Source organism: Phodopus roborovskii, unplaced genomic scaffold, assembly GCF_943737965.1.
Source record: "Phodopus roborovskii unplaced genomic scaffold, PHOROB, whole genome shotgun sequence".
In the NCBI taxonomy this organism is placed as follows: domain Eukaryota; kingdom Metazoa; phylum Chordata; class Mammalia; order Rodentia; family Cricetidae; genus Phodopus; species Phodopus roborovskii.
This window is the reverse complement of record NW_026126578.1, coordinates 7,230,391-7,243,136: the sequence shown is the minus strand read 5'-3', so window position 1 is coordinate 7,243,136 and position 12,746 is coordinate 7,230,391. Positions and strand designations below refer to the sequence as shown.

Genomic DNA, 12,746 nt, shown 5'->3' with positions numbered 1-12,746 from the left:
TTTTTTTTTTTTTTTTAAACACACAGCTTCATAACCACAAATGGTGGCCAGCTCTTTTAGGGAAGACGGAAGCCCAGAGAGAAAGCTCCTTGAACCTGTTCTTCTCAGGGTGGTAATTCCAGATGAGTCACAAGTTTATCGGAGGGGAAACCTCTTAGGTTTTATTAGATCTTGTTTGAAGCCAGTGGAAGAGTTAGAAGGCAGAGTGATGTGGCAGATGTCACAGAAGAAAGAGACAGGCTACCAGAGAATTCAGCTGTGAGAGACCGGCAAAGTGCTCTACTGTGTGTGGAAACTTCTAGGTTTAGTAGGAAAGCAGAGATTCCCTGTAAGTTAGAACCATCTGGGCACCAAGCTTGCAGTGTCGTCTCTGCTCGCAGCCTGTAAGGTGTCCTGTTAACCCTTACCATGTGCATGGAGGCTTTACATAGTAAAGTTCATAGCATGTAATCAGCATATCTGTTTATTCCTCTGTCCCTCTACAGCCTCATCTGTAAGATGGGTACCTCCTTCCTCATAAGGTGGCTGCAGGGGTCCAGGAGCCCAGTAGTAATTACTGCCCTCTCACAGGTCTTGGGGCACCCCTGCCACAGGCACATATGGGATCCCTGCTCTGTTTTCCTCTCCTATACCTGAGTTCCAGTCTCTAAGAACCAATGCTGCTCTTCCCTGGAGCCTCCTCTGGCATGAGAATCTCCTGAGATCCCACAGAAACAAAAGAACTGTGTGCCACACTCTGCACCTATGGGCACAAGACCCTTTTCCCTCAGCACCATGGCACTGGCTCTCAGGCCTGTTTTGTATTGTTTGTTTCTATAGTACCTCCAGCCAGGCAGGGTTGATAAACAGCAATTGAAGACATCAGGGACACTGGATTAAAAGGCATACACACACCTTTAGTGCTATTTAGGGCCTTCCATCCCCCGGCCCCACAGCCAACTGAGAAGGTTCAGAACTGTAATCTCAGAGCTATGATTCCATTTAATTTTACAGTCTTGAAATATGGAATCTCCCCAAATTCAACACAAGGCAGCTGTTTTGCTTGCAAATGAGAAGGGTCAGCTGTGAAAATATAGCCCCTAGGAAAACAAGGACAGGACAGGGTACAAGGGCACCTCCAGGGGCCCTCCACCGCTGAGACAGGAAGTCGGGTCAGCTGTACCAGGCCCATGTGCTCCCTAGCCCCAGGAATCCACTCAGTTTCCACCTTCTGGCTCACAGACACCATCTTGAAAAGCACCCCCAGCTCAAAATGCATCCATTTAGCTTAGTGTTTTCATAATTTAAAGATATATACAACTGCCAATCAAAGCTGAGGACCCAGTCAGGCAAATACAGATTGAATTCTTCTACGAAATGACTGAAATCAGCTTTAAAAATATTTTTTAGGTTAATGTAATATCTTGGAGTCTTCATTGTTTGATGTCTTTTGGATTTGAATCTCATGGTTTAGGGAGGACTCCAGTCTCACGATTTAGGGAGGATTCTATTCCCATGGTTTAAGGAGGACTAGAGGACTGTTCCATTGTTCAGCTTCCTCTTGTCTGCTTGTAGCATGTGATTCCCCCTTTCTCTGTCTCATGGCCTCCAAGTAGATTTCACCATCCAGCCTCCTCTCTGAAAGGTAGGATTTCACTCAGACTTTGCTGTCTATTCTTCAATGGGACCATCCCTAATGCCCACATATATAAACATCTCAAATCCTTGTAGAGAACTCTGACAGCAAATAAAAGGGACACACTTTAGACAGCGGATTTTCAATGAGACGCTGCCAAGCTGGATTTCAAAAGACAGGGTCCAGTTTCCAAGCTAAGCAGCACATGGCTCTCTGCCCGCAGTTTCTGCCTCTCCTCCCCTCACTCAGGAGAGAGGGCCAAGGCTGATCTTGAGGGATTGCTTCATAAGGAAAAATCAGGGCAGGGCAGCATCCCAGGACCGACCAGGGGAGAAGGGCTAGCAGAGGACTCTGGGAAGACAGCTAGGTGCATGAACAGGCTCGTCAGTTCCCACAGCCAGCCCTCTCCATTGCAAACAGGTCTGAGTGCTGACATGGGGCTTCCCACAGCTTCCACTGGCCTCCAAAGGCATATTTGTCATCAGAGGCTCTCGATGAAGCTGTACATAAATATCTGACTGTTGTTAAATACAAAACAAAACAAAAAACTACTCCACAGAAACCAAATCAAAACCAGCTGCGAGGGCGAGGGGCCAAAGACTGGGGGTAAGTGCAAAGGCTGGGCAGAAACACTTGTTAACAGTGTGGCTCACTGAGCAGGAGAGGAAGTCTCTGTGCCCAAGAAGTCACACTGCATGACCACCATGCTTCTCCTGTGACTTTCCACCTTCTACAAGTCTGTGGCCAATGAGGTTGAGTTTGAATCTCAGCTCCAGGTGCATCTGCCAGCGCAGCCCTCCTCGTGGCTGCCTGTCTGCAAGGGCTGTACGGCCCGTGTTCACAGTTAGTGCTCAACTTTCCTGCCCTATTATCACTAATTAACTCCCCAGATCTGCAGAAAGCACCCGCTTCACCAACACGTGAAGACATAAGTGCTGTGAGCAGAGTGCTAAGGATAGAATGATGCTGACATCAGCCACACTGCAATAGCCAGTGTTGCCAAGAGGCCGAGTGAGGGGCAGATGGTCTCAGGCTCACCCTGGAGGCAGGAGAATGGCCAGCTTCTGGCTAAGGGATCTGGGAATTTCAATCTCTAAAGGAGGGACCAACATGGCTTGTTTTGTCAGCCTCTTAGGGAGTCATCCTTTTCTCTTTAGTTAGACGGAGTGGAAAAATCTATCTTGGTGTTTCTCAGAGCACGATGTTGAAGCCACAGTTGGAATAGAATAAAAACATGGAAACTGATATTTTTTCTCAGGATGAGAAATAACCCTGGAGGCTAAATTGAGCCAGTTTCATAAAAAAACGAGACTAATGCATTTGCGTATTTGAGTCACACTGAGACTTTCCTTGAGAAATCCATCAATTAAAGCAACACTTGGGGAACTCCTCAGCCGATCTGTGGCTGATCATCCTGTGGTTCATCAACCAGCAACTTCCATCTCCTCAGGTTTCAAAGAGGCCAGTCTCCAAGAACCAGCACTCTCAGGAAGTTGGGCCCCAACGATAAAGTGTGCAGGTACTTCGTCGATGGCCGTGTTTTCAGATTAGAGGAAGCTGAGTGAGGTCTTCCCTCTGTGGGGACTTCTAATATTCCATGGGCAAAGTGAAAACACCATTTGACAGCTGGATGTGATTCAAAGGATGTGGGTGTTTGTCCAAGGTGCCATTTTTACAAGATAAAATACAAGGCAAGGCACATGGTCGTTCCATGGAAGTGTTTTTAAACTTTTTAGTGTAAAATAAAATTAACCCTCCATACACATTCCACATTAAGAACATTTGGATTGGCACCTGGGTGGCAGAGGCAGGCAGATCTCTGTGAGGTTGGGGTCAGCCTGGTCTACTTAGTGGGTTCCAAACTATCCAAAGCTACACAGTGAGACCCTGTATATAAAAACAAACAAACAACTATACCCCAGAGCTCAGCAGTCTCTCCTTATTACTGTGACAGAGAGAGTAACTCCTTATTCTCTGTCATGATGATTCACTGGTCCTGTGTCTTTACTTTCAAGCTTCATCCCTAGTGACATCCAGTCACCGTCTCTCATATTGTTACCACAAAAACATTACCACCATAAACAAGGTATCTTTCTAGGGCTGGCCCCAAGCTCCATCCACAACCATGGCCTGGTGATCTCCCGAGCAGGTCAGGTACCAGTGACCTTCAGTGAACTCACGACAGTCCATTAGGATGAGTGATGTTGGGAGGAAGGGTGGTGGGGAGCAAAGCTAAGGTTGATCTCACTGAATACTGACGGCCCTGCTTGGCTGTATCTTTGTCACTGTGGCCTTTCCATGGAAACAGCAGGACATGTTGTCTCCAGCAGGTTCTTTCTGGGAGTGATGAAAATGTGCAAGTGGAGGGCAATGATATTGCTACTTAGGGTGAACTAAAGACTACAGAATTATTACTTGAAAATGGGATGAGCCTGGTGGCTGTCACGTGCCCTGTAAGTCAGGAAGGCTGGGGCGCTGCTCCTCTCCTGTCTGCCTTTCATTGACCAAATCCAGCTTTTGTATAGAAAGACAGTTTCTCACCCTTTAAAACTAAAGGAAATGGGGTTGTCTTCCCAAAATGCTTTCCTGCATCCCATCTCTGTGAGGCTCAGGACTTACTGCTTACATGAAGGCTAAACATTTTTGATGGCACATCAGCTCACTGCTAACGCCTTCGCTTCTCACAACGGACATGAGAACTGACAGCGCCACTATCTCATTAACCCTTGTTCAGTAACCACCATGGTACCTGGCGTCAGACCTGCAGAAGTTCAGTAATTTAATGGTTTTACACACACACTCACAAATGCATATGGTCCTGGGCTCCAGCACCACAAAAAATTTAAAATTCTTTTATAAACATATATAATAAAAACAATGCATATCACTTTAATGAGTCTTTTGTAACACCAAGGGCATTAAAATAGTTGGTCCAAAAGGGATTAGGTTGCATTAAAAAACATAGAAATTCCTATTTTCATACTAAGCATCTACAGATTCATCAGAAATAAATGTAAAAATCAAAATACTATATATAAACAGATGTTTTTGGTTTCTTTTTTGTATTTGAGATATGATTTCATGTAGCCCAGATTGGCCTTAAACTCGCTACATAGCTGAGGAAGACTTTGAACTCCTGATCCTCCTTACTCTGGGGCACTGAGCTAAGAAAGTGCTCTACCAGTAAGCTGTATCCCCAGCTACTCCCTGATGTCTGTCTGTATTCTTACACATACATGCTCTTTTCACAGCAATGAGACCACACAGGTGTGAGACAGTGACTCTCTGTGACGAGCTCCCCTGGTGAGCACTATGTTTTTGCCCTTCTCTTAAAGCTTCTTTTTAGAGTTTTGGTAAGCCAAGGGTTACAGACCCAAATGCCCAGGAAGGCTGTCAACTGCAGAGCATGAAATTAACCCAGAACATGGCTGAAGGATGAAGAAATAGCATCTGTCTGTCTCCAGGAGAGGAAACGGAGCCACGTGACAGGCATGACAACTGTTTCTATAGATGTTCCTAATGTGGTGCTGGCATTGGGCCCAGGGCCTTGTGCATGCTAGGAAGCACCACACCACTGAGCTGCATCCTCAGCCCTTTCCACCCTTTATGTCTTCAAAGCCAGAATCCCATGCGTCATTTCTATACAGGACGTGCTGTTTGGCTCCCTCTAGTCAAGGAGCACATGCCTGCAGCTGCCAGATTGGATTTTTCAAAGATGTTGGAAATGAGGAAATTGAGGCTTTTATGTAAAAGTTGTGATTTTAAAATTCTGGCTTTCTTCAAAATTTAACACAGGACAAGCTCCAAAGCACTACAGCTGCAAGCCACATCTGGTTCATAGGCTAACTGGCTAATCATCACTCACCTCCAATGTATGGGAGGGGGATTTCTGACTCCAGAGCCCACTTAATGAAGGACACTTTAATAATATTAATAATAATAATAACAACAACAACAACAACAACAAACACCACCACTCAGGTTCACAGATGAAGCTCTGTCCTTCTTGCCCACAGCCTATTGTCGCCAAAGCTGGCAGGAACTTCTTTTCCTCTGGGCCTTTGAGAAGGCTATGACCAGCTGAGGCACCAAAATGCAGACTAACCGGATATGATCAAAGGTTGAGCCCTGATATCTGCTCTGTCTCTAGAGTGAGTGAGATACAAGGAAATCTCTGCTACAGCTCTTCTGAGCTGTTAAAGAAGTTAATTCTGTTGGCTGGCAAAGCCCTCTTGCCATTTCATCAGTGATGTCAAAGCTGCTAAGATCTATGGGTTTCTCCTCATGCATTTCCAGGTCACAGAAGCCACCATCAGTAAAACCTCCTAAAACCTGCCTGGTACCCCAGTCTCAGTTCTAAGGGACAGTTTCATCTCTGAGTTCTCTAGAGATGCTATTCACTTCCTGGCCCTGAAGATGAGAGACTCTCCAGCTTCTAAGTACCAGACATCAGTAAGGACCACATCTCCTTAACACCCCAGCATCCAAACAAGTTAGAGAAAATGCACTTTCAGCTCTGAGCCAAGCGCTAGAGGCATACTGCCTTGTTTCCTGGGTGTGCCTGTCAATCTCACCCCAACCTGCTCAGGAGTCCAAGCAGCTGTACTCTGGTTTTCCCAATGGTTTCTTCCTCTCAGAGCTCATCTGCCCCTTCAAATGGCAGCCCTCATTCCACTGACTGGCCAGGACTGGTCCACAGTGGCCATTCCTGATTACTTTGGGGCCTGCTTGGTGGTGTGGAGATACAATCCTGGGGTATTTATCAATGACTAGGACTCATGGCTCTGCAGCACTGAGCCAGGTCTGCAGAAAATGGGGTGACAAGGGCTTCCCTGCACAGCCACAGAAGTGACCTCTCCGGGAAAAATCACTCCCTGGGTGAGATGCTGCCCTCACTCTCAGCCATCCATTTTGAGGAACTGTGGCCTTTCCTGCCACCTGTGTCTGTCCCTCATTCAGGGTGGGGACCTGCACAACTCCCAGGCCAGGCAGGGCCATTTTACAATAGGCCAAGGTTGGTACCTAAGACTGATCAGGCTGTCAATAACAAGTGGGCCATGTTTTCTCTAATGACAGCCAGAGTCCAAGGTCCAGAAACACAAGAGATGCTGTGAAATCAGGGACCTGTACTTGCTCTGCCTTGACTTAGTGCTTTCGGCAGCTACAGGGCAGACACCTTAGCACACAACAGGGTGTGTCACTGATGACCAAGGTACTACCTGCTCTCCGGGGGGGGGGGGGGGGGGGGCTAAAACCAACCACTATAACCTCTTTCACAAATGCAAGAGTCAGGAAGGTTGTAAACCTCAGTCTTTAGTTCAGAAATGCCTTACCTCAGCAGCTTGGGTCTCTTGATGGAGCAGTGTAAGACCAGTCAAGTCTTCTAAGAAGGAATGTGAGGAGTTAAACACCTTCGCTAGGAAGGTAAATCCTTCCCTCTCGTATTGATCAAGAACCTGCAAAACATTGGTACTTTTAGAAAGGGAGCTGTAGCTGTTAGAAATAAGAACCTTTTAATGTATCCCTAACAATCACCCGTTTAAAACAGGGAGGTGGCTCAGCAGCAAGGGTGGCTACCACCAAGCTTCATGAACCAAGTTAGACCCCCCAGGGAGGGCCCAAGGGTGGAAGGAAGGGACAGATTCCTACAAGTTGTCCTCAGACCTCCATATGCATCCCATGAGACACGCATGAACACACCACACACAAGCATAAATAAATAAGTAAATAAATGAATGTGATAACATTTTAAAAATAAAATAAAATATAAGGCAAAAATGCTACCTGACAGGCAAAAAAGTAAAAATGACTCGAGAGATGGCCCAGGGGTTAAGAGACTGGCTGCTCTTGCAGAGGACCTGGGTTCAGCTCCCAGCACCCACCATCAGGTGGCTCAAAACTGTCTGTACTCTAGCTTCAGGCAATCTGATGCCTCTGGCCTCCTCAGGCTCCTGCACTTACATACATACATGGATACAGACAGAGACACAGAGGCACACACGCACACACACACACACACACACACACACACACACACACAGAGAGAGAGAGAGAGAGAGAGAGAGAGAGAGAGACTCTGTCTCTTCAAAAAAATCTTTAAGAAACACTATATGAGGACTTGGATTTGGTATGGGAGAGTCACATGTCTTCCATGTAGATGCCAATGTCTCCCAATAAAGTAAGCTTCATGCAAGTTCACTGAATGTTCTACAAGACTCAGCTACTGGGCCTAAGATTCACTTGTTACAAAATACACAGATTAGGGAAGATCCAAGGAAGAATGGAAAGTGATTAAGGGAGTGGACAGGACAAAATGGTTTGTTAGAAATCTGATATCCCAGCTATCCAAAATTCATTTTAAAATGTAACTGTTAGAAATGGAAAACAAATGTCAACAGGAACATCACAAATGAGGACAATCTACACAAGAATATACTCTATTACATGTGACCAGAGAAAATAACAACCAAACTACAATGAAATATACCCTGTACCCACCAAAGGGGTTAAAAAAAAGTCAGGACACAGCAAGTGTTAGCAAGGACATGGGACACTTGGGACTCCCATGACTGTGAGATGAGACCGTCACTGTGGAAGTTCAGTACTAGTGGCCCCTGCGCCTTTCCTGGCCCTGGTGGTACAGTTGTGGGAGAGCCAGTCCTGAGGGGATGAAAGCAGAACAGGGTCTCCCCCTGCTCCGTGCTGCATGAACTAGCTGGGGCAATATTGGAGAGCTCACCCTGGTGGTGAGGATGGGGAAAGCTGGTGGGCTGACCAACCCTGCAACTACTTAGGCCCAGAACTAGGGCTATGAGTTGGCCCACGCCAACATCCACCCCATCTATGATATGCTGGAGCATGCAAAGGGGACGCATTGCAGACACAAAGCTGCAGGATCTCCACCACACAGGGCAACAACAGGACATCCAAGAGGAGTCCCAGTGAGGGCCAAGTGTTGATGGTGTAGTAGAAACCAGAGGCCTTGGAACAGACCAAGGACTCTTTGCAATGAACATTTGCAAATAAAGATGTGTGGGCGAAAGGGTGCTACAGCTTCCACAACAAGATTTTTCTTTTTCTTTTCTCATACATTTTATTTTATTTTGGGGGGAGGTTGCAAAGGCAGAGGGCGGATATGAGATAAATGGGATCGAGATGTATGATGTGAAAGACACAAAGAATAAATAAAAAGATAGTAAAAAAAAAGCTCAGTACTTATATGCCCTATGACCCAGTAATCCTTAGGTAAATACACAAAGAGAGCACACAGGAGCATCAGATGACACCAACAAAAGTGTTCATGGCAACACTACTCATGATAACCAAAGTAGAAGTCACTTAAAACAACTATTAATAGTAGGTGAATAAATGAATTAGGTATATTAAGGAATACAATACTATATATCAACCATAGAAATTATAATTACATTCATCAAACACATTTCAGAGAAGGAAAAATCCGTATGCATTGCACAATTATCTTTATATAATGTTAAAACAAAAAGAGGTAAAATTAAGATAGACGTGGATAGACATGGACTTATGGGGAGACTGTGCCTAGAAGACAGTGCTCAGGGAGTTAATTTTGGGTGCTGGGTACATAAAATAAATGGTGTAAGAATCCATCTGAGCAGTTAGGATGTGGACATGGCTCCCCTAAGCATTTTGCCTTTCAGGTAGAAGGCCAGCAGATGAAAACATGTGACTGTCACACCCCTGGATCAGTGATCACAGGAGATGTCAAACGAAAGGCAGGCAGTGAGCTGCAGGGCCTCGAAAGTTATCTTAGAACCCAGAAGAGACAGAGAGGAGAGTATGAAAAAATGGCAGACATTGGGCACATCCAGGAATCAGTGAACACATGAACAGAGAGACCTGAGAAGCAGTAACGTAAATATAATTTTAAAAACATCCTCCTTTTGGAAAAGCATAAACACCAATTAGCAATTTCACTTGTCAAAGTTCCTATGCAGTTGTTTGTAGTAAGAACACAGATGTAAGATTGCTCACTCAACCACTGGCAGCCTAAAACCTTGAAAACAGATATCTGACAGGGGACCATGTGGTCATATTACGCCGTTTTTATAGCAGTGGTATATCCTGTAACTCATTAAAAAAAAAAAAAAAAAAAAAAAAAACCACGAAGCTCTGAATGGCTGGGAAAATTGATTTCCAAGACATAGCAATATATTTTTTAAAAAACTAATATCTGGACTGTGTATATAGTACTGTGTTTAAAAGATGGAGGAAAGACAGAAAAAGGGGAAATGGATTGAGACACAAATACTCCTTGTACAGTTTCGGTGTTCTGCATCAAGACCAGCCTGGTGTACAGTATGAGTTCCAGGACAGCCGGGCTACACAGAGAAACCCTGTGAGAAACCAAAACAAACAAAAAAATAATAGAAAACATTTCCTAATTATGGGATTCCCTCACCTGCAATTGTAAGATTCCTTAAAAATCAGAATGGTGTCTCAGAAAAATGGGTATGCAAATTAAATGGCAGGCTCCCAAGTGTTAAGTGGGATCTTTTTAATGATGACTTATTGTGAGTAGAGTTTTTATTGGATCTTAGTTGAATTCTAGGACTTTAAGCCCTTGTTTCTACAGATCACCGTGTAGCCTACAAACCTGAGAGCAGAGGAGAGACAGCAAGGACAGAATGAAGGACAGGCAGCCAGTGCCTAGGGTGGACAGAAGTTTAATGCTAAGGCATTATTAACAGCACTGGCTGGAAAATATGTGGAAAACTTAATCCTCTTGGGGTGTGTGGAATCACGCACGGACCTCCAGTGCTGTGAGTTAACCTGCTGAACACAAGCAGCTTATGAAAGGTATCGGGTTGTTTCTCCTCCTAGAAATGGCTAATCTTCTTAGAGGATGGAATGTGTCTAAAACTGTAAAAACAAATAGGAGGAGGAAGGAAGTGGGGGAGAGAGAAGAGAAAGCTATAGTGCACATCTAGCAGTAACTCACTAATCTATATGCAACACAGCATGGCCCTTAAGCCAACAAGGGCTCCTGAACAGCAAACCCTTTACACCCAGGGAAGTTACAAGTTCAGGTTCACGAGGATTTCCCCAAATAAAGCAAGGGTGCCCCCCTTCTGCTCACCTCTCCCCCCAGCTGCAGTAAAGGTCAGAGGACAACTTGTAGGAGTCAGTTCACTCCTTCTATCATGTGAGTCCTGGGGATTGAATTTAGGTAGCCAGGCTTGGCAGCAAGCACCTTTACTCCTGAGCCAACTCATAGACCAGAGTTTGTTCTTGTCTAACGATGGGTGTCCTTTCCTGATCTGAGCTTTAGCTTAACCAAACATTTTGGCCCAGCTAGGATTTTGCTATTTATTATATACATGAAAACATGTCTCTGGATGAAGATGGTAGAATGTCTAAGAGACAATGCCAAGAGAACCAAATCTCCAGCTGGAACTGTGCTAACTCGTCTCTCTGCTCCATCAAATGCACAGTCCACAGCTAAGCAATGAAGCCTACCAAAGCCTTCCAATTCTGGGCAACTCTGGAGAAGGCTTTCACAGGACTCTGATACCCTGATGATATAATCTAATAGTTTTTTTCTTTAAAAACGATTTTTAATAACTCACTTATTTGTTTAGTTAGTGTATGTACCATGTGCGTGCACATACGCCAGGACACAGAGAACTTGTGGAAGTCAGTTTTCTTTTTTCCTCTATATGAGACCCAGGGGCTGAACTCCAGTCACCAGGCTTGGCAGCAAGGACCATTTTCCAACTGAGCCATTGTGCTGGCCCAATGTAATAGTTTTCATCTCATGGAAGCAAAATGGATTCACCAGTTTGTCTGTTTTCTTTCTTCCTTTCCTTCCTTTCGTTCCTTCCATGTATGTGTGCCTGCATGAGTTTATGTGCACCAGATGAGGCAGAACAGAAGTAAGAAATCCCCTGAAACTAGAGCTACATACAGGTGGTTGTGAGCATCTTGGTGTGGGTTCTTGGAACCAATCCAGGGTCCTCAATAAGAGCAGTACATACTCTTAACCATTGAGCCATCTCTCCATGCCCTTGTCTATTATTCTTAAACAGGCCAGCACAAAACACATACCCCAGTTTTAAAAAGTAGCTTGTATATTTTTAATAGGTTTGTAAACGTGCAGTTTCCATAAACCTCTTTTAAAAGTGGCTTTTGTGTAGGCATTATACTTCTTGCACATGATAATTCAAAACTAGACATGAGCACCTATTTCTATAACATTTAGTTGAGGTCATGGGTCAAAAAACTGTTTCCCACATTGAAGTCACAGGCAGGCTAGACGGGGCTTGTAAGAAAGCAGACAGCCTGAGGGAGCTGGCACCGTGCAGGAAACTTGCACAGTAACAGAGGGAGCCTCAGAAGGAAACTTTCCAGGAGGATGAGGCTCCCAGGCTTTTGTGACTTTTACAGTGCAGAGCTCAACTAGGTTCTCAGAGTGAGCATCGGAGAAAAACCACCTTTGCTTCCAGCAGCAGTGGAGGCTACAGTGAGAGATACCCTGGCTACTCTCTCAACTCAGGCAAGGCACAGAGCACAGCCTAATCGGGTGGGGGTTTGTCAGAGGCCAGCTAGTCCAGCAAAGTGAAATACCCACCCGCCCAGCCCACAGGCCGTGGCAGAGGGAACGAGATGGTCATCAAGTCCACAGTCCGGAGGCTCAGGGATTGGAGGGTGCCCCCTGCCCCTCATCCTGCCTGCCCTTGTGTCAGTAAGGCCCATTTATAGCCTTCTTCTTCATGGGGCATCATTTCTATCTATGAAAATACAAGGCTGACTAAAGGCAAAAACAGTTGGAACAGACAGAGTAAACACTGGAAGTAGACATGGTAAGCATGAGGGGATTCGCAGACCAAAAGTTGAAGCAACTAGAGTCAACATGATGAGAACACAGGTGGAAAACAATAGAAACATGGGGTGGGGGTGAGGGGGAGCCTAAGAAAAAGTCTTTTATTTAAATGATGTGTGTGTGGGTATGCACACGTGAGTGCAGTGTCTATGGAGGTCAGAAGAGGGCGTCAGAGCCCTCAGAGCTGGACTTAGAGGTGCTTGTGAGCCTCTACCAGGGGTGCTGGGGACGGAACTCAGGTCCTCTGGAGAGCAGTACATGCTCTTAACAGTT

The 12,746-nt window shown here is 45.3% G+C and overlaps 1 protein-coding gene across 2 annotated transcripts in view; it reads right to left on the bottom strand.

Annotated features, from left to right (window-relative positions):
* Positions 1–12,746, bottom strand: part of Atg7 (autophagy related 7) — a 168,184-nt gene that overhangs the window by 76,417 nt on the left and 79,021 nt on the right. For both annotated transcript variants that reach the window (XM_051203764.1, XM_051203765.1), the window contains one exon: positions 6,949–7,071. In XM_051203764.1, the coding sequence (XP_051059721.1) occupies positions 6,949–7,071 (123 nt within the window). The remainder of the gene's footprint in view (positions 1–6,948; positions 7,072–12,746) is intronic.